General features: G+C 41.6%; 1 protein-coding gene across 7 annotated transcripts in view; it reads right to left on the bottom strand.

The window, feature by feature from the left end:
* Positions 1–228: 228 nt before the first annotated feature.
* SPATA13 (spermatogenesis associated 13) overlaps positions 229–21,176 on the bottom strand; it is a 190,174-nt gene continuing 169,226 nt past the window's right edge. For all 7 annotated transcript variants that reach the window (XM_068143820.1, XM_068143812.1, XM_068143829.1 and 4 more), the window contains 9 exons: positions 20,335–20,471; positions 19,609–19,788; positions 18,367–18,552; positions 15,636–15,815; positions 14,232–14,464; positions 11,767–11,896; positions 10,822–11,194; positions 5,902–5,976; positions 229–4,231 (listed from right to left, as the gene is read on the bottom strand). In XM_068143820.1, the coding sequence (XP_067999921.1) occupies positions 4,050–4,231; positions 5,902–5,976; positions 10,822–11,194; positions 11,767–11,896; positions 14,232–14,464; positions 15,636–15,815; positions 18,367–18,552; positions 19,609–19,788; positions 20,335–20,471 (1,676 nt within the window). In that variant the 3' untranslated portion in view covers positions 229–4,049. The remainder of the gene's footprint in view (positions 4,232–5,901; positions 5,977–10,821; positions 11,195–11,766; positions 11,897–14,231; positions 14,465–15,635; positions 15,816–18,366; positions 18,553–19,608; positions 19,789–20,334; positions 20,472–21,176) is intronic.

Raw genomic sequence — 21,176 nt, 5'->3', positions numbered from 1 at the left:
GGAACCAGGTTTAACAGTTGTTTAAATGAACTTGTAGTGGGAAACAGTGTAGCTGTTACTGGAAAACCAAGAGAGGAGGTGATGACTTGTTTGCTTTAAAATAATTAATTTTTTTGTACAAAAAGACAGTTGATGCATTTTTGCATCACAGAGGCTATTTTGTGGACAATAAAGAACCCCACCACATAAAAAGTTAAAACTGCACAATAAACTTTGAAAAGACACAGCTGAGGGACTTCAGCATTGGACATTATTTAATTCAAACATGTACAACAACAGAAAAAATAATGGGAATGTCAGTTTTGTACTTATTTCCAGAAAATAGATTCATTTGACAAACAATGTTCCAAGAGTCAATAAACCTTGTAATGCAATTACTGCAGAACGAATGCGCATCAAGCTACTGCAGTCCTATGCGCTGGACTTCAGCTGTCAACAGCCACTTAATTCATCTGCTCTGTAGCCAGGGTACTTCAATTACAACACGTGTAACAGCACACAGATGGAAAGACACACAAAGCAATGCACGGAAGAGAAAAGGTTACAAAACACTTGTCCAAATAAAATATTTATATGCAAGTCATCCCCAGTATTTACAACAAACGGTTTTAAATTAGAGATCGGTCAGAAGGCATCTCCTACATACAAATGCCACACATACAGGGGGGAAAAAAAAAGGCAGAAAGGCAGTCAAAGTAAGGTACTGCGTTAATTATGGCTAAAGACCTTTGGCTCCGAATCTGTTATCATTATTTTCCAAAGACAACTAAAATGTGGAACATTTGAGTAGTCTCTCTTTGAACTCCGTTATTACACTGACCACTAAAACTCAACATGAAATTTAGCATGGCAAGAGCCACTTGTAAAACAATCTTATTATTTTATACATCAGATGCTCTTGAGTTAGGTGCAATTATGGGTTGGCGTTCTCCTAACTCAGAGGGAACGCATTTGAGGACAATTGTATTTTACTGCGTCTCATGCATAAAGTCTGAGGTTATCTGCTCAGCAGGCCGTCGGAAAGGCGCTGGCTGTGCTTTATCTCAATGAGGCACAAATGTGCTTAGTAGTTTCCCCTAGATTTTTATATAGTAACTTAAAGCATTCAAAAGCAAGAGCAAAAGAACAGATGTTGCCATCACACCTGTCTAGTGGAAGTTTTGTCATCAGAAGGAGGATCAGGGCAAGACTTGCTAGAATACAAACTTTTATATTTTAGTTGCAACTCTTTTCTTCCAGGAGACTATAGCATCAGGCTGAACCCAAAGTATTTGCCTGTGTTTGTTGTGTTTTCATTTTTCATGCAGCTATAATGTGTCTTAAAGATTATGGTGTAGTCTAAATTTGGCCCATTTTGGTTTATTTTATCTCAATCTGCTGCAAAGCCTGATTTCAAAGAAGAATACAGAGAATATTACAAACCAACCGTGTCTACATGTAGAATACCATATGCAAAACTGTCCTGAGTTATTTGCACCATGAAACACTTGCTTTTTATCTCTCTGAAATTCACTTCTTGAGATAAAAAATGCTGCATCCAAAACCATGTGCAAACATTCCTGTTCAGTTTTAGGGCTAAGGCACCAGCATTACTACAAGGAAACAGACTTTTTTAGCAGTGACATGTCAGATGATGCATCCCAAAACTCTCTGCCCCCCAGTACTCCACAGAACTGAGCCCTGGAAGGAAGTAGGTTTTAGCAAAGACACATATGTAAGCGTGGATCTCATAATGTCTTCAGGTCCAGCAGGGAAAATATCTGGGTGAGTGCTGCAATCCAGCTTCAGACATTTATATTTTTTTGCATCTACAATAAACCTTTCAAAATGTGATTATAAAAAACTTCATCTCCACTTACACAGTACATGCGCCGCTTTGGTTTGCAGGCCTGAATGTGGCAAGTGCCCACAAAAATGGGCATGTGAAAAACACAAAAGGGTTACTCATTTCAGAGGAAGGGCATGTATCCATGCCTGCATTTGGAAGTCTGCTCCTTGTGTTTAAACTGAGCATTTAGAATTATCTCTGAAAAAAAAATCTGCACAGAGATGGCTTGTTTTAAACATCAAAAGAAAAATACAACCCAGCCAGCTTTTTCCACTAACTTTCCCATGCATTTTCTTTAAGCTGGACCATTGAAGATGTCAGTGCATATTTCCAGTTCTTAACTGTTTCGGGTCATCTTCCAATGCTATGGAAAGCACAAGCAACGAAGTTCACTATGCAGTGAACAATTTGGCTGAGCATCACCAGACTTTGCATTATTGCTGAGCTATATACACAAGGCATTTGAAATGTACAGTTGTCAAAAGTATGTCATTTAAAATCAAAACCACAAACCTGGGCTTTGCAGGAGTTGCCACAAAGTTATCAGATCACAAAATCTAGTGACTAGTGGACTTCACAACACTGATGATAAATAAAAATATAGAGGTAATCATAGTAGTAGGAACAAATACATGTTTGAAATAAGGCATTTTACATTGTTGTTAAGATGCCTGGCCTCTAGCCCCTTGTTTGTTCTTCATATATTACAGATTCATGACAAAGCTGATTGTGTCCATTGTCAAAGAATACCCTTGGATCTGTTCTTATCAGATAATGCCCCTAATCAGCAGCATAGGATAAAGTATTGTGAAGACATTCATAGCAAATCAGTTCTGCAACATATGGGATCTTTCTTTCCTTCCATATTACTAGCAGTCTTGTCATCCTTAATGAGACCTATCAAGCAGAAAGGATCAGTGCTGCAAATATCAAGATCTTTTTTCTTCCTGGTGGCTTTTAAAAGGTTATTCTCTCAAATCAACTTCACATCACTAGGCAAATCGTTGCAATGCAAATCATGTATTGCATATGCTGGCCAGAGCTGACCTGTCAGGGCCTTCCCATTCCAAACCAGTCTGACAACTCTGAAACAAAAATCCACACAATTTCTCTGTCCCTTCCAGTAAGATTTTCTCTTTCTTTGTGAAGAAATAATTGGTCACAACCCATTGTCAATTGACTGTGTATAAGAAGCATGGATCCAGACTGCGTCACTATATTTACATGACCATTCATCCATTTCCTACGTCAAACTATATGAATACAAGTGTGAGAACTATGTAACACAGCCAGCAGTCAGCATGTACTGCCTCAACTCTGACTTTGTACATTCACATTATCTCTGTCAGATAATAAAAAAAAAGGGGAATAAAGTACATTTTACACAAGAGAAATAAGCATATTGGAAATATAAAGAAGCATCTCTCAGGCAAAGAAGTGCGCAAAAGGTGATATAAAAGCTCTATACTGAAGAGCATACATGCATGCAGTATATTGCTGTGACTGAAAGTAATCAATCTGAGATGCCCTGGGCTCCTCATTTCCATCCGTGTGCAATAAATGCACAGATCTTTACGGTCCATTTCACACTCTGTTCATGTTTCTACATGACAGAATAAAAGGTTCCTGTTCCAATCTGGAATATGGTAAGGCCTTGTGGGATGTTCTGCCATTTGGCAATTCAACAGAAGACAACAGGAAGGATTAGGGTCCACTACATTCCGCAGCAGCTGGTTAATCACATGTCTCCACCTGGTTTTAATGGAATGGATGATCTCTGCTCAGTGCTCCAAAAGGAAGGAGAAAAATCTCCTAAGATTGCTCATACACCCCTTAGGAAAAATTCCTCCCTACCTTAAATTTGGCCATCAATATAAGGTTAAAAAAAATGAAATGTTACAATGACCTGCATGACTCCATCACTACTTCAACATAACTAAGAAACAGAGAAGAAACACTGCTGCTTCAGAGTAACAGCAAACTTTCTTTGTCAGAAGGAAGACTGCTCTTCATCAGTAATGCTGACAACATTGACTTCAGAGCAGTCTTAAGGAAATTCATTCTTCTAGACAAAGGTGCTATTTCTGGCTCAAGGGAGCCCAAGGTTTTCCCTCCAAAACTGGAGATTCACTGAGCTCGAATAAGCTTAACCATATCTCCAAGGTCTTCCCCTGGAGCAAGTATCCCTCCATGCCAATATCCTTTCCAGGTCCTTGGCCTCTCACTTTTTAAAGGGGGTGAGTTTGTTGAAGGTATGCCAGAAGAGGGATGGCTTCCTCTTGGGCTCTGCCAAGGCAAAAACCTGCTGCTGTGGGATGCTGGTAGGCACAGTGATGTGGCGCTGATGAATAGGATGGAGGCTTTGGTGTGGAGGAGGCACGGGGCACCCATTATAGCTGACACCTGCAAAAGAAAACATATAAGAACGTGTATGAGTCAGCTAGCAGAGCAACCAACACTGGGAAAATTTAAGGATAGGACCAAGGGAGAAATTCAACTGCCAATAATGCCAGTATGAATTTTGCTATGATCTTGAACAGAAGCACGACTTAAAGGTTACCTTTCCTGGTGTTGGGCTTTTTAATTGCTGCGTTGATTTGGTTTAAGAGAATAATACCAGTAAAAATAACTTTACAGAATCACCAAAATTAAGCAGCAGTTTCATATAGCCTAGCTATGTTGTTTGCATAAGTAAATTCTGGTGTTTCAAAGGTATGACTTAACAGAGTAGCTACTCATATTTCAGTCAGTCCTCTGAATAAGGCCAAGTAAAATATTGCTACCAACAAAAACATTATTTCTTCAATATGGAAAAGAGTTTTCCAGGCTGGTGTTCTCCGACTTTGACCTTGGTGGATTCTGAAGAGAATCTCCTGATCACAATTTTCAGCCACTCCCCTGAAAATCTAGGTAGGTTTTATAGGTATCTAATTGTCATTAAAAGTATTTCATCATATTAATCCCATGGAGCAGAGGACTACCCAACATCAATTCCTTTACTCCTAAACTCAGACTTAATTTATGTTCTCACCACACTAGAGATTTACCCATATTTGCCTTCAAGAGGGAAAAGGACAAAGTCACAACACATTTTTTTTTGAGAGAAAAGGAATAAAAAAGCTTTTCATGTTTCTAGTCCATCCTTCCTTATAGTCTAGGGCAGAAGGAAGCCATTTTAAGTGTGTCATCAGAAATACAGCAACAGGTGACTTTCAAAGAGAACTTTAGGATACTTTAACCAAAGCACAGAACTGCTAAAGAAGAATGAGCTGTTTGAGTAAAAGCAAAGGAAGGAGTTTGTAACCCTCATTCCTGCTTTAATTTCTGGGTGCACTTATTTACATCCTTAAATGAACCACTTCCCTTTCCTCTTGGGTTTCTTCTCTAATGAAGAGAATTACATGGAATTACATAGAATAAACCAGGTTGGAAGAGACCTTCAAGATCATCGCGTCCAACCCATCAACCAATCCAACCCACCTAAACAACTAAACCATGGCACCAAGCACCCCAGCAAGTCTCCTCCTGAACACCTCCAATGATGGTGGCTCCACCACCTCCCCAGGCAGCCCATTCCAATGGGCAATCACTCGCTCTGTATAGAACTTCTTCCTAACATCCAGCCTAAACCTCCCCGGCGCAGCCTCAGACTGTGTCCTCTTGTTCTGCTACTGGCTGCCTGGGAGAAGAGACCATCATCCGCCTGTCTACAACCTCCCTTCAGGTAGTTGTAGAGAGCAATAAGGTCACCCCTGAGTCTCCTCTTCTCCAGGCTAAGCAGCCCCAGCTCCCTCAGCCTCTCCTCATAGGGCTTGTGTTCCAAACCCCTCACCAACTTCGTTTCCCTTCTCTGGACTCTGAAGGAGACTGGGGAACTGATTTAACATAGAGTTTACAAAGGCAATGGGATTTGATCTAAAAAATGCTGATTAATGGAAATTATTTTAACTCCATGTAAGCTGTGAACATTTTTGTTTTATATTGAAGAACTCAACCGTAACCAGCCTGTGCTATGTCCTAACACAAACAACACTCAAACACAGTAAGAATGTAAAGCAACTCTGAACACTCACCTTTCATTTTTCCATGCCTTGACTTACGGGCATTCTGCATGGCTTGTTTCTTCTGGCTTTCTGAGATTTCCATTCCTATGTCAAAGTGTAAAGTAGGGCACTGGTATAAAAATACTGTATCTAATACCTGATTACATTAAATTAAATTAAACAAAAAATTAGTAAACTGTATTTTAATCAATTTTGTAAATCTTAATATGTCTGAAGGTTTTAGAACTATGTTTGACTTTGTCATATGAATTTAAAGATAGTTTTTCACTAGGATAACAATAGGAACATTAATTTGACTGTAGATTACTGGGGAAAGTGGCTTTCCACTTCCTGTGAATGGCAGTCACTGGGGAACTAACCACAGAGAAAGTTCTTTTTATAGATCAATCCAGATTACAAGAGATCTTTTTAAAAGTGTAAATAGAATAGAATAGCATAGAATAGAATGAACCAGGTTGGAAGAGACCTTCAAGATCATCGCATCCAACACCATCTAATCAACTAAACCATGCAACCAAGCACCCCATCCAGTCTCCTCCTAAACACCTCCAATGATGGCAACTCCACCACCTCCCCGGGCAGCCCATTCCAATGGGAAATCACTCTCTCTATGAAGAATTTCATCCTAACATCCAGCTTAAACCTCCCCTGGTGCAGGCACATTGCTGGCTCATGTTCAGCCTACTATCAACCAGCACCCCCAGGTCCCTCTCTGCCTGGCCGCTCTCCAGCCACTCTGACCCCAGCCTGTAGCACTGCATGGGGTTGCTGTGGCCAATATGCAGAACTTGGATGTGTTAAATCTCATGCCATTGTATTCTGCCCATCTGTCCAGACTGTCAAGGTCCCTCTGCAAAGCCCTTCTACCCTCCAGCAGATCAACACCTGCCCTCAGCTTGTCTGCAAATGTACTGATGATGGACTCAATCCCCTCATCCAGATCATCAATGAAGATATTAAAGAGCATGGGGCCCAGCACTGATCCTTAGGAGACACCATTAGTGACTGCTTGTCAGCTGGATGTGGCACCATTCACCAAATTAACACCTCTGAAAGCTACAAGCCACTTCTGAAAGTAACAGATCACAAATGCAGATCTCTTTCTTTGTTTCACTCACTCTGAGCTAAACTGGGATAACAAATTAAAGTCACTGGCATCGCAGCAGTACAAGTTGTGGTACCTTTCCCTCCACTCAGACGAGACATAATCTGCCAGGCACCAAAGCTAGCTGTGATGTGGCTGTGGTTGCATAAGACTGCAGCTGGCTGTGTTAGACTGTGTCTGGATCCATCACTCCACTTTCTCATGTAATTACTTGCACACTTGTATGATTAACATGGTGCAAGTGGTCAACCCTGTGCAATTTACTATCATACCACAGGTGTATGATTCATGTGTGCTGAGTACAGAGATGCCAGATATCTGTTCTGAAGGTTGACACCAGTACAGGGACTCCAGTTTCCCCTCTCTGTGTGCAAGACAGTTAAGATACTTGGATATGTTGCATTGCAGAAGGAGGCAATAGGGTGCATGTGATGCCACTCATTTCACTCACATGCCCACGAAGAGCACAGAAGTTGTGATCGAGATGAGTGTCCACTTTGGTTCCATTTTGCATTTTCCTGCAATCCCCTATACTTTCAAAATCCTCTTTAATTCTTTACCTTGAACTTAAGAAGTTAGTAGAACTCAGCCTATTAACTTACAACACAGTAGCTATGATGTGGGGGCAGCAGAAGTTTAGATTATTCTTCAGGACTTTTGTTTTCCTTTCTATAAACATGGAAACATAAAAGAAAGCCATTTCATCAACAGAGATCAGACCACTTTGTTAGGGTTACTATTAGTGGTTTGGAGAAGGATTTTCTGGCTGTGGCCTTTTCTCCCATATATTCATAAAAGCTAAGAAAAGCTAGATATGGTTTGAGGAACAGTGACTCGCACCAAAGTGTCTTTGAAAATAGAAGTAAAATGCCATTTGCAGTTCTGAATTGGAAGAGTATGTATTTGCTTCCTGAGTGGTTAGATTAGAGGCTTTGTGTGAAGCCCAGCAAGATAGCTTACGAAATCAACAAGATAAATTTAAACCTGAGGTTGAGAATACTGGTGCCTTCCCATTGGTTTTGGCTAGAGGAAATGTTCAATTATGCCCCAAAAATGAAATTTTAGAAAAGAAGCAGTCTTCTGGGTAATGGAGGAAACATCCAAGCCACTGTGACTCATAAGGCCAGATGGGCATTAGCTGTTAGAACTCAATTATCTTTCCTCTAGTTCATGATACCTGTGCCAAAGCAAGTACAGTGGAATAATGAGTTGTGACATTCAAAAAGCAAGTTTCCAGAAGGCTGGATGTGACATGGGCAGAAAAGACTGCACATGCTCCCGTGCCACTATAAAAAATACAGTTTCTCATTATACTGAATTGTCTTCATTATATTGCACAGTCCCTGAAGAGCAGCAAGCACAATGGATCCTCCCTTGCAATCCTTGCACTCAGCACCATGGGAATTTGTGACACAGCCCTAAATATGAGTTAGTGCTATTACAACAAATCTCACTGTTATCACTGCCACTGCCACCACTGTTACACTGTTGCACTTTTGAATATAATACACTGATGTTTATGAGGTCCTGGTAGAATAAGTAATGACATTAGGGCTGTAGCTGTTTCAGTTTGCAGTTTCCTCATTCTTGTGAATTTCTGCAACAGTGTCACTTAAAAGGAATGGTAATGCCCCACTGCCTGCACAAGACAGACCTGCTCCTGCCCAGGGCATGCACTAGTGTGAGCCTCAGAAGTATCCTGACTTACAGCATTTAACCCTCACAACATACTCTCACGGTACTCCATAAAGCAACCACTGCACAAGGAGGTGTAGATGCAGATTTGAAGAGTGCAGGAATGCTGCTCAGGAAGGACCGGAATGGAAATTGTTCACCTTTTAACTTCTTTTACTCAATCCTGATCAGAAAAGTGCAGGAGCAGTTATTTATTCCATATCATCCTTCCATAGGACTACAACTGTTCTCACTGTATGCTTGAAGGGGAAACTTTCTATAACCTTATTGTAGGAGGGATTTTTTGGACATTCCTCATCAGATCATCTGCATTAATTGATTACCTACTTGCCACCTTCACCCTTTTGCAATATCCACTTTATTTTAGAGTTCTGTTTAGGTCAGCTAGAAAAGGCAGCCACCACTCATAGTTTCATAGTTTCATTCAGGGTTGGAAGGGACCACAAGGATCATCCAGTTCCAACCCCCCTGCCATGGGCAGGGACACCCCACACTAGATCAGGCTGGACAGAGCCTCATCCAGCCTGCTCTTAAACACCCCCAGGGACGGGGCCTCGACCACCTCCCTGGACAACACATTCCAGGGTTTCACCACTCTCATGGTGAAGAACCTCTTCCTCATGTCTAGCCTGAATCTCCCCACCTCCAGCTTCATTCCATTCCCCCTAGTCCTATCACTACCTGAGATCCTGAGAAGTCCTTCCCCAGCCTTCCTGTAGGCCCCCTTCAGATACTGGAAGGCCACAATTAGGTCACCTCGGAGCCTTCTCTTCTGCAGACTGAACAGCCCCAACTCCTTCAGTCTGTCCTCATAGGGGAGGTGCTCCAGCCCTCTGATCATCCTTGTGGCCCTTCTCTGGACACGTTCCAGCACCTCCACATCCCTCTTGTAATAGGGGCTCCAGAACTGGACACAGTACTCCAGGTGGGGTCTCCCCAGGGCTGAGTAGAGGGGGAGGATCACCTCCCTCGACCTGCTAGCCACACTCAACCCCATGAGCACAAGAAGACTAAACAGAGCAACTTGTGAAAGCCATCAGTATGGAGCACGACAGGATCATAATGTCACACTGTGATGTTCAGCACAGAAGAAGAGTTTGGTTTGAAAAGTTTGGAAAGCTTGACATGAGATAAGCTAGGGCTGCTTCTTTGTTTACTCAAGACTAGAGGTGATTTGGGTTAATTGCAAGAGGCGGTGCAATAGAGAAGAGTTAAATTTGCTTTTAGAATCCTTCAGCTTATGAACTATCTACAACACATATGGAGGAAATCTTACTTTCGTTATATTAACAATTGCAAACAAGAGAAGGCTGCTATGCTCAAAAGGTTTATATTTGTAATCTTGGGGTTATTCCTGCCTTGCTGTTCTTCTGACTTGGTGTTTTAAATGAACAAGGAATATGAGATTTGGAATCTTGTTTAAATGTTAAGAATTTCTGAGTTTTTCCACTGAGCTGCACTTCCAATTTTAACCTGCTGTCATCCAAAGCCTGAGCCTGGCAAGTGTTATACAAAGGAGCTCTCATGCAGTCAACACACACAGATGCACTAATATTTTCATTACTTATTTGGGAATATGGAAGTTTTTTCTTATTAGTGTTGTTGTCTTCTTTGTGCATGCTTTACCAATGGAATTTTGCCGGAGCTTTTGTCACTGATCTTAAAGGAAGCGTGAAAAGATGAAAACAAAATAGCAATCCTAAATGTACATTCACACAAGAGACCTCAGAGTGTCCCACAGAGTATGGGTCTAAAGCTGATCCTAGCATTTGCTTTACTTTTTTCCCCTGCTCACTCAAGGTTAGGCTTCATTTCTCTTTTTATTATTGATTGGTCTTTATGAATTGCATCTTGTCATATCTCATTCTGCTCCATAAAACACCAGAATTACACGAGCTACACTGTGCCACGGATGTCACAGCTAACTGCCCTGGACCTTTGTCCCACAATGACATGGTAAACACACCTGAATAGGCTTCACTTACACAGCTAAAGGTCATGTTGGGTAAGAAAAATACACCAAACCCAGAAGGTTGAGTGCACATCTGCCCAAAGCATAAAGAAGTGTAAAAGCAAGCACATTCACCCTTGGTTTTACCACCTTTTAGAGAGGAAATCCTCCTACTCACCCATCTCCTTATCTTCCTGAACTCTTCTTCTTTCACTTTCGCATGCCTCCATCCATCTCTTTTTATCCTCCTGTTTTTTTGCACAGAATAAATGAATCTCTTCTGTTGCTCTGTTTATTATCTTAAAAGCATTCTTGATATTAATGTTAAAGTCCTTGTCTCTGCCATCTTCAGTGTCCACAATTTCCACCTCATCCATGTCAATACGATCTTTATAATACAAGATGTCCCTCCTCAGTAAGTCCTTCTTGCAGAACACAAGCTGATGGTCAAAGAGGAAGAAAGTCCTCTGCTGGCTTTTGCCTTGCTTTGATATTTTGGTCAGTTCTCCTGAATGGATCAGTTCTGAGCTTCGGGCTAACACATCTGGCCCCTAAGAAGACACACATAGATAGGTAGCAAGTAAATAATATTTTAAGATCTTTCTGTGTGCCTAACCAGTTTTATAATCAAGTCTTATGTTCACTTGGGGTTTTTGTGTAGTTTTGTTATTAGATTTGAAATTGTCACAGAGTGCAGATAACCTCCATGCAGTCAAACTCAAGGAATGTGATTCTGCTCTCCTTTATTTCTGCATAAATCTGAGGGAAGCTCAATAAAATCAGTGAAATAGGTTCGAGTTCTGACACAACTACCAAAAATCCAAAGGAGATTCTATAGGTCTAGCATTTTAAAAAGATCCTTTTTTTTTGTCATCTCAATCCAGTGTCATCTCAAAGAAAAGTGTCCATGTTCATAGATACTGCTCTTCCTCATTTACAAACAAGGTAATCAGTAACAGAATCACTGCAAATAAAGCAAATGGACTTTTAACTTAGCAATGTCCAGTTGGAAAGTAGACACCATAAACTACTTACTATGCAGAAAGACACATGCTGGAAGTCACAGACAGGACATGAAGTACTGTACACAGTACCTTTGCCCAGGAAAGGGGCAGGCTCTTACCTCCCAGTCTACGATAGAGACTTGCCAACGTGCAATCTTGTCTATGCTTTCTAGTCTTCGTTTTCGCTCATTGATCAGGCATGCCACATTCTTCATAGCCTCATATGCAGCTTTTATATTGTTGTAATCACTGTGAAATAAATGTAGGCACTTTTCAAAGATCACTTATGCAATGGATGTGATGCAATCATAAACTGTGACACAGTGCTTGAAGTATCAGCCTGTGCTGATCCATCTATTCAGGGTACTTAAGTAAGAGAAACCTGACTCTCAGCTATCCTGACCCTTTCACAGAGTCTGCACTGCTAGGCTTTGGAAATAACTGCTAGAAGAAGGAAGAGGAGGTAGATTAATTAACTGCAATGGTGTCTCTGCTGAAAACAATGGTAAAATTCCCATTGACCTCAGTGATACTTACATTTCACCCCAAAAAAGTTGTTTCAAAGTGAGATTTTTGTAGGGTTCCATTGGGAAGGGCATTAATTTAATCAGTTTTTACAACTGTATTTTTAATGTCCCATTTCCAATGGCTGTGTCAGTGAATGCAAACAAATAATGCTATATGGACAGAAAAAGGTATCCAAAGCAACCTCAAACAGGGTGAGCAAAGAACCAAGAATGCAGCACCAGAGAGGAATTAAAGGAGAAAATGCTGACAAAGTGGCCTGCTTTCATGCAACTAGTGTGCGAGAACCAAGACTGTCATTTTCCCCTGCCTGCTCCAGGTCAAATGCAAGCCTCCTGCCCTTCTTCCATTGGTCTGCTCCCCTCCTTCTTTCCCTGACCTTCTCCACATACTTATGAATCTCTGCAATCCGTAGGCAGGTTTTTGTTCCCCTTTGAAGAGCATCCATCACTCCTTCACCCCCCCTCAAATGGAGTCTCTGAGAAGAGAGAAGGAAGGAGACGTATTTCTTGCCTTAAGCGTCCCAGCAGAGCAGCTGCCTTCTCTCCTTTATCAGAACACCTCTTGCAGAAAAGGCAGCCAGAAGTAGAAAGCAGCACAAGCCAGAAATAAACCCTGCAAAGGGGTCAGCCTTGCTGTCCTTTTTATCTGCTTCTGTCTCAGTTCCTATTTTCATCAGCTGCTGCTGATAGATGCACTCCCCTTCTAAATCTATGTCTTGCTCTCCTGTCTATATCTGTGGAAACTCTTTTCTGTCACACTACACACAAAAAGTGAGATTAACAATAACAGGACCCCACTAGCATCAGGGAGATATCATACAGGGTGACATCCATGCTGCTACTCTTGCACTTCTTTATCTCGGTTCCTTCTTCCTCTGTTAGTGTGTACATTATTCCACACTTGCTGGACTAGCAGGCTGTGCATGTCAGATCTTCAAATGTTTATGAATACAAAACAAAAAGCCACCAAAAAAAGCTCAGCTGGCTGGAGCATTAGCAAGGCTCTATGAGGGTATAGGTCTGGCTGTTTGTGAGCATCTCTGTACGCTGGGTGCCTGTCTGTACTTGCAGGCATTTCTGGATGCTGTATTACAGAAAAGGAAAAGAGGTACTATGGGTGAAAGGTGGTAAAACCTTGCTGTCACTTCATCTGCAGGTCTAATAGCTCACAGAATAATTCTCTAAAATTAGCAGCAGTGAAAGAGGCACTTGCAGTAGTAATTGTTCTTGCAGGACTTCCCAGGTAGCCACAGAACTAGATGGAGGCATTTCACACCTGCATGTCAGCACTTCACATCCCCTATATTTTGCCCCTGGCAAAAATCCCACAGTCTCCAAGAAGAGTTTCTCAAGGTTAAAAAAGTGCAGACTGTGGCTAGGGAAGAATCGCCTCAGGCTGTGTTTGGACTTCAGGCACAGGGGTCACAATGGAACATTTTTCTTGCAGTTGCACACAGTGAAAAGGTAGACATTTAAAGATAAAATCTTAACTTGGTCAGATTTAATCAGCCATGTGGTATACCAGAAATGCTAATAACCTGCAATTTCATTTATCCCATCTGAAAATCTAATATCTAGATTTTACTGCAAACAAAGGCAGTATTTATTACTAATAACTTTCTAAAAGGCATTACTCCCAAAGTTGCTCAGACTCTGTTTTTTTCCTAAGGCACTCTTTACTTTTTCTTGTATCCACATTTATGCAGCTTCTCACTTTCTTCTGTGGATTTCCTTCTCCTTTGTCTCTTTGGCACACTGGCTTCTTCTCTGTTTTACATCCCTCTCTGAATTCTATTTCAGTACCTTCTTCCTTTCCTCCTCCCTCTTTCACTTATTCCTCATTCTATCTTGAATCCTGTCAGCCCTCTGTACTGCATTTTCAGATACTGTTTTAGTTAGTATTTGTGATGGTTTAAAGATGCCTTTCTAGTTAGGAGCTCCAATCTATAATGATCAATGGGAGTTTTGTTTCTGATCTCAAAAGCCTCAGTGCTGTGTCACCCAGAAAGTTTAGGTATTACTAATATTATAAGATTTGGGTTTATTCATTCTCTCACCTGTGCTCCTGAGTGGTGTATTTGAGCAATTCTGCAAGCTGCAGAGGGTACTTGCAGATTTTCTGAACGGGCGTGAGAAGAAATCCATCAATGGCAATGTCAATCATCTGCTGAAGCAGGCGACAGGCCTCAAAGAAGTGACGGTACTTGCCCTGCTTCATTAGTCTGGAAAGTTCAATGCAGGCACTGGGATGATTGTTGCAGTACTCTGAATAAATAGCAAAGCCTTCTTGCTATTAAAAAAATAAAACACACCAAAGTTTTAGCCCAAGTATTTGCCTATAAAGGAAGAAAGATATTTTTGTAACATCTATTGTATCTGATTAAATAGAATAGACTAGACTAGACTAGACTAGAATACAATAGAATTAACCAGGTTGGAAAAGACCTTTAAGATCATCGAGTCCAACCTATCATCCAACACTATCTAGTCAACTAAACCATGGCACCAAGCGCCCCATCCAGTCTCTTCCTAAACACATCCAGTGGAGGTTACTCCACCACCTCCCTGGGCAGCACATTCCAATGGCCAATCACTCTTTCTATGAAGAACTTCTTCCTAACATCCAGCCTAAACCTCCCCTGGCGCAGCTTGAGACTGTGTCCTCTTGTTCTGGTGCTGGTTGCCTGGGAGAAGAGACCAACCCCCACCTGGCTACAACCTCCCTTCAGGTAGTTGTAAAGAACAAGAAGGTGTCCTCTGAGCCTCCTCTTCTCCAGGCTAAGCAACCCCAGCTCCCTCAGCCTCTCCTCATAGGGCTTGTGTTCCAAACCCCTCACCAGCTTCGTTGCCCTTCTCTGGACATGTTCCAGCAAGTCAATATCTTTCCTAAACTGAGGGGCCTAGAACTGGACACAGTTGATTTTCTATGTTGTTTTCAGGCTGATCAACTTTGAAAATATGCAGAACTCTACTTTGTAACTGTCAAAACTGCATACCTTCTGTGTAAAGCACACAGAAATACAGGCCTCTATTGAGTCAAGATAACCAAACCCACTTTAAGAAGAACTTTTCTTCAGGGAGGACAGCTATAGGCTTAGCAAATGTCTATCATGAACGCACAGCCTCCTTGCTCACCACCTTCTTCCCTTATTTCCTTCAGAAAGTTTTTGCATGCCCAATATGAGATCACTGCAAAATAGTCCTGCTCGTCTGTGGTTACCACAGTTTTGGAAAGGAAATTTAGAATTGTGTACAAAGTTACATGAGTGCTAAAGATGAGGAGAAATGTACACACACAAAAAAATGTTAATTATATAATTTCACATTCTGAAGTGCTGTCTATACATAATTGAGCATTTGATAAGCATTTTTTTACTACAACCCCTTCCTACCATGGCAACTCCGCATTTTCCTATCACATCTTGTTAATTTCACGAATAAAACCGATCTTTGCTACATACGTGTTGAAGAAAACATGACCCTATTTCACTTAGATGAGGCTCCTCTTTGTTGTACTGTTTCTCCAGATCCTTCAGAAACTTCCTTTGGAACTTGTAAATATCTTCAATATTTCCAAAGATGGTGCTTAGCTGAGCTGTGGTGAACATTCCTGTGTGCTTGCGACACTGACGAATATAACCCTGGAAATGAAATTTCAAAACCCTCTTTAGTCTGAAGAGGTGAAAACAGGTTCAGTCCTGACCAAGCACATCTGAGCTGGCAAAAGCCCTGTGATCTATGGGCAGGTGAGTGGTTTCCCAGCCATGCACATACACACGGACATGCAATGTCAGATTTGCATCTGAAACATTTACATGTTGATTCTTGCAGTCTGCAAATGAGTCAGGGAACCAGAGCCCTGCAGTGTGTGTAAAGCCCATTTGCCTCTCCTTGTTGTGACTCCCTGCCAAGCTGGAGATGTGCCCAGTCTCAGACCCTATCCATGCTACTACTTCAGCTGCTGAGCTTTCTCACAGCAATTTATCCATGCCATAACAGTTCTTCCCTATGCACATAAGAACAAACCCTAAACCTTTTATTATAAACCCAATTTATACTAGGGCTAAAGTACCAGTTCCTTAACCAGTAGTCAAGTATGGCATAGTCTAAGCAAGGGAAGCAAAAAAAGAGCATATTACAATGCATTCAGAATGCTGCTGCTTGGTAAAATCCATACAGTATTGGCAGGAAGTAAGTATTATCAAGACTGCATACTAAAATACAAACACTTTTCCATACTTCTTTTCTTGTAAGAACATCACAGGGTCCCATTCACTTTATCATATCCACTGTTAAGGAGAAACACAACTGAGCCCTCCAGTTTCAAAATGCCCTCAGAGCAAATGCTGCTCTTCCATCAGTAACCAATATTAGATCACATCAGCAGTCACATAGCTAAGAAGCAAGGGTACAATCCAGGACCTCTTAAGGCTGAAACATGCAGCAGTAGCTGCCAGACACAGCCAGCACATCCTCAGGTAGCTAACTGTTCCTCAAACCTGAGTGTGGCAAGGAGGAGTGCAGAGGCTGAATATGCAGGAGCAGCTGTGCTCATGTTCTCGTACCAGTTACCTGCTGGGGTACAGATGAGTGCAAAGGTTAACTGGCATGACCTGGTTATCTGGTTATCTTTTGCTCCAGTGCTCTCAGGCGGGTTTTCCCCAAATCCGTTTGTATAAAGCCTTGCAATTGCTGCAGTGAGGTTAACCAGGAAGCAACTCTGAATATTGCTTATTGTTATGAATATTCCTGTCTCCTCCACAGCCATGCGCTCTGGGAGATGTGCAGTGGCAATGCTGCAAGCCAGCCACTTCATTCACTAATGTTAGGAGGATGACTCTGACAAGGAAAACTAATTCCTGTGCAGCTCTTGAAATCTGGACTGCAGACGTTTCTTGAATGCATTTTTGGATTACCATCTGTAGTTGTTCTGGCTGTTCTGGCTTAGACTGAGTATATTTCAGTCATATGTCCTGCTTGAACCACCCTACAGATTCCCTCTGAGGAAAGCAGACCATCTCTACCTCATATGTTGAACATGGACCATCACTTCTCTCTCTCCTTGGAAAATGTGTGTTTACACTCTTGTACTAAACTCAGAGTTATGTTTGATTTTTTAGAAAGGAGGTATGGGCTGTATCTATTAGTTATTTAGATCAGTTTAAGAATTGATAGGTAAGTAAAATATGAAAGTCATGCCCTGGAACTTGGCTAATCATGGCAGCAACACAGCTTTGTGTTCAAACTCCATTCTGATCTTTTAGGCACGCAGACAAGCTTACTAGTTTAAATAAACACTGAATCTAAATGACAAAACTTACATTTCATGTTTTGAAATTGGCCAATTAAAAACCCATTTTTACCTTTTCATTGTATTTTCCCTTTCTTAAAGTGCATAAAGAAAGGCTGATCTAAAAAAAAGGCAACCAACCAACCAAAAACCACCCCATGTTACTGCCCATGAAAGAATGTAATGATGAGCAAACTAAGGGTACAAAGAATATTTTGGTAGGTTGCTTAGCACCCTTCCAGATGCTAACAACAAATACAAGTCAAATGCAGGTCAAGTGTGTCACTGTCCACGTCAGCAAAAGCAAACTTCAGTGAAATGTACTGAGAAGATTCTTGCCCACGTGTAGGCCTTCAGCAAAATTTGAACAAAAAAAGCAGAAAACCCCCTCCATTTCATGGGTCAAACAAGGAAGGTAGTTTAATAAACCCCATGAAAGACTTCTTTGTAGCTTCCAGCAAAAATCACTGAGGGGAGGGGGGGAATCTTTCCCAGCAAACACTCTCTGCAAGTTACTTTTGAGAAGTTTTTTCCCTGAACTTCAATTGATTTTATTAAAGTTACTCTAAGTTTCCTATCTGAACCCAGAGGTAAAAAGTTCTACATAAACTGGACTTCCTTCTCTCATTACTATGGAAATAACAGCCAGATAAGCAAAGCACATTTCCATGTCAAAAGTGGAAGGGTGTTTAGTTTTTGTTTTGTTTGTTTTTAAAGGAACTGTTTCCTTGTGGCAGCTTGCAGAGAGGAAAGCTTTAAGAGGACACAAGAAGGACCTGACTGACAGCCTCAGAAGTGCAATTTGGAATAGTGTGATATGAGAAACCACTTTAGCTCTGAGCTTATATGGGATGTTTTGTTCATATGAGGTCATCAGAATGTCCTCAGGTTAAAGCATGTACCTCACAGATGTCCTTGAGGTGCTTGATATAGACTCGTTCTGTGTTCATAATTTCCTGTATAACGTTGGTTCTCATCTGGTCCTTGTTTTCAGCTATTTTCTGACGATGCTTGCTAATATCTGCATCTTGTTCTTCATCCTGGATACTATTACAATTTTCTGGCACTTCTTCCTGATTAACTCGCAGCTGCAGCCAGAACAAACAAAGCAAGTTAGAGTAGAATAGCAAACTTTCACAAAATGTGATAAAACAGTTACAAACTTCTTACAGAGAACTTGCTACAGGAACGTTGCCATTCTCACCTTACAGAGAGGAGTCCACAACTGGATTTCTCTCATTCTGTCCACTGCACATTCAAATAAAGTGTTGACATTTCTGTCTGGTTAAATACATGGCTGTCTACTCACAGTATCTGAGAGATAACATGTTGTGTTGCCTGTGCATTTTTCAGACTTAAGCTTACTTCTTACCCACACTAATAGTTTATGTGCTATTTTTGCCAGCCCAGCACACAGGCAAAAGTTACAAGCACAGAAAACTCACTTTTCATCAGTTTCCCCCTGCCCCACTTCCCCATCTATATGATGTGGATAACAGCATCTGCTTTTCCACCTTTTGTCTGCTTTCCCATTTTTTGGCTGGAGATCTAGAAAAGGAAAGGCAGGAAGCATCTATTGCATGTAGTACTTCATACAGTGTAGCCCAAGCTTCACCAGAGGCTCTCAAAAAGTACTTTCATCTCTCAAACATAGTTCAATTTTATAGTATTCAGGAGTTACTCTGCCATTAATCTGGCTGAGTTCTGAATGGGGACTTCAAACTGTGAACCGGATTCCTATACAGTGTTGTGATAATAAATGAAGCCCTATTTTACCAAGAAATCCCTGCAGCATAGATTTCTCCACTTCCATCATGAACTGCTGCATCTTGTCTCTGTATACACTGATTGCTCCTTGTTGAGCTTCCTGCCACCCTCATTTCGCTTGAGAAATTCCTTTAGTTACAAAAGGACCACATAAAAGAAGAAGCCAGAGTGAAAGGCATTAAAGAAGTTAAGAGATTTTGGGGTGTAACTCTATTGCTTTTTCCCTTGAGAAGCCATTAGGAGTTATGTTACTGATGTTCAGATACAAAGATGCTAAGAATCACAACCTTCACTTAAATGTACTGCCAAGGCCATTGCTGTGGTCCTCTGCTGGGAATCTTATGTGAATGGTTCAAAAGCAAGAGTCAGCTACTCACTCTGACAAAGCTAGCTGGAAACCAGGCTTCCTTGTCTTCATTTCTTCCCCACCACCAGTCTTTGTTGGAAGCTTCTAGAACTCTAATGACATCTCCAGCTTTGAAGCCCAGCTCTTGATCATCCATAGTCACATGGTCCCAGAGAGCTTCTGCATAGACAATGCTGCCATCGCTGATCAGCTGAGATGGGAAGAAATTGAGGTTGTGAAGGACAGACAAATAACAAACTGCTTATGAATTACTAAAAGATCAAAATACCTCACTAGAGTGCCCATGATTACTCCTACTACAGGATAAAATTCAAATGCTGGATTTTCAGAATTTTCATAGAATTGCTAGGGTTGGAAAAGACCTCAAGGATCATCCAGTTCCAACCCCCCTGCCATGGGGCAGGGACACCTCACACTACATCAGATTGCTCAGAGCCACAATTTTGTGTGCATATTTATTATTGAGAACAATAAGAGTCTTACTCCAGAGCAGTTACATAGGCTAATGATTTACACTCCCAGTGAGGTACTAGTCTTTGTGCTCTTCCCTTGGCATCTGCTCGTGGGCCCTGCCAGAGACAAGACCCTGGGACTGCTGGGTTCTTTGCTATGCTGCCTCCTGCTATTGCACTTTTTATTAACATGAAACCTCAGACCTGTGGAAAACAGACACCCACCCCCCCACCCCCCACCCCCCCCCCCCGTTGTTACAGCAACGCAAGGCCCAGGACATTACCTCATTAATTGCTAGCTGTTCCCCTCCAGGCTGCAGGTACCTGGGAGTGGCTTGGCAGAGCTCCTCGTAACTGTAATCTTCCTCACTGCCATTATCATCCACTAAGGCTGAAGATTCAGTCCCACCATCTGCAGCAACTAAAACAAAGGTGCAACAGCTGTTTGCTTCATCTTTTTTATGATTAGGAAGAAAAAACCAAAACCAACAAACAATGCAAGAGGAATCACTAAGAAGTTGCCTTTGTTGTCACTAATATAACAATAACAGCAGAGGAGGAGGGCAGCAGAGCTCTCAGGAAAATCACTTTTCCACCATGAAACACTTTTTATTCTTCTTTGGAATTTTCTCTTGTAGCAGCTGATAAAAATTAGAAATTCTGTCTTCTTTTTTTTTTTTCCCCCCATGAAAAATAGGATTACAACCAGTGTATAATTTTTTACCCAGAAAAAAATCTCAGATGCCCTGAATCCACGCTGTTTCTCACATGGCAGATGAGACAGCTCCAATAAACCACTGCAAGGGGGCTGCTGTCAGCCCTAGACTGGGTGCAATCACATCCTCACATATTACATCCTTTGCAGGGGTGTGACCACCCAACACCTCTGTTCCCAGTGAGGGGTGCACAGCCCACAGAATGCAGCCCCTGCTCTGAGTGAGCTGCTGTCACCTCTCCCATGTGCCAGGGGAGGCTCCATCAGGACTGAGATATTTACAGGGAGGCCTTAAGGGACAGGGAGTCTAAACTGAGCAGTGAAACTGCCTGAGTTAAAACTTGTTCTGAATGCCCCAAATCACAAAGAAAAACTTGGTTTGGACTTTATCTTACTACACAGCTGCACAAA

Source organism: Melanerpes formicivorus, unplaced genomic scaffold (genome assembly GCF_026170545.1).
Source record: "Melanerpes formicivorus ecotype bairdi unplaced genomic scaffold, bMelFor1.0.p_v2 SCAF_1, whole genome shotgun sequence".
NCBI lineage: Eukaryota > Metazoa > Chordata > Aves > Piciformes > Picidae > Melanerpes > Melanerpes formicivorus.
This window is presented reverse-complemented; position numbering and strand designations above follow the sequence as displayed.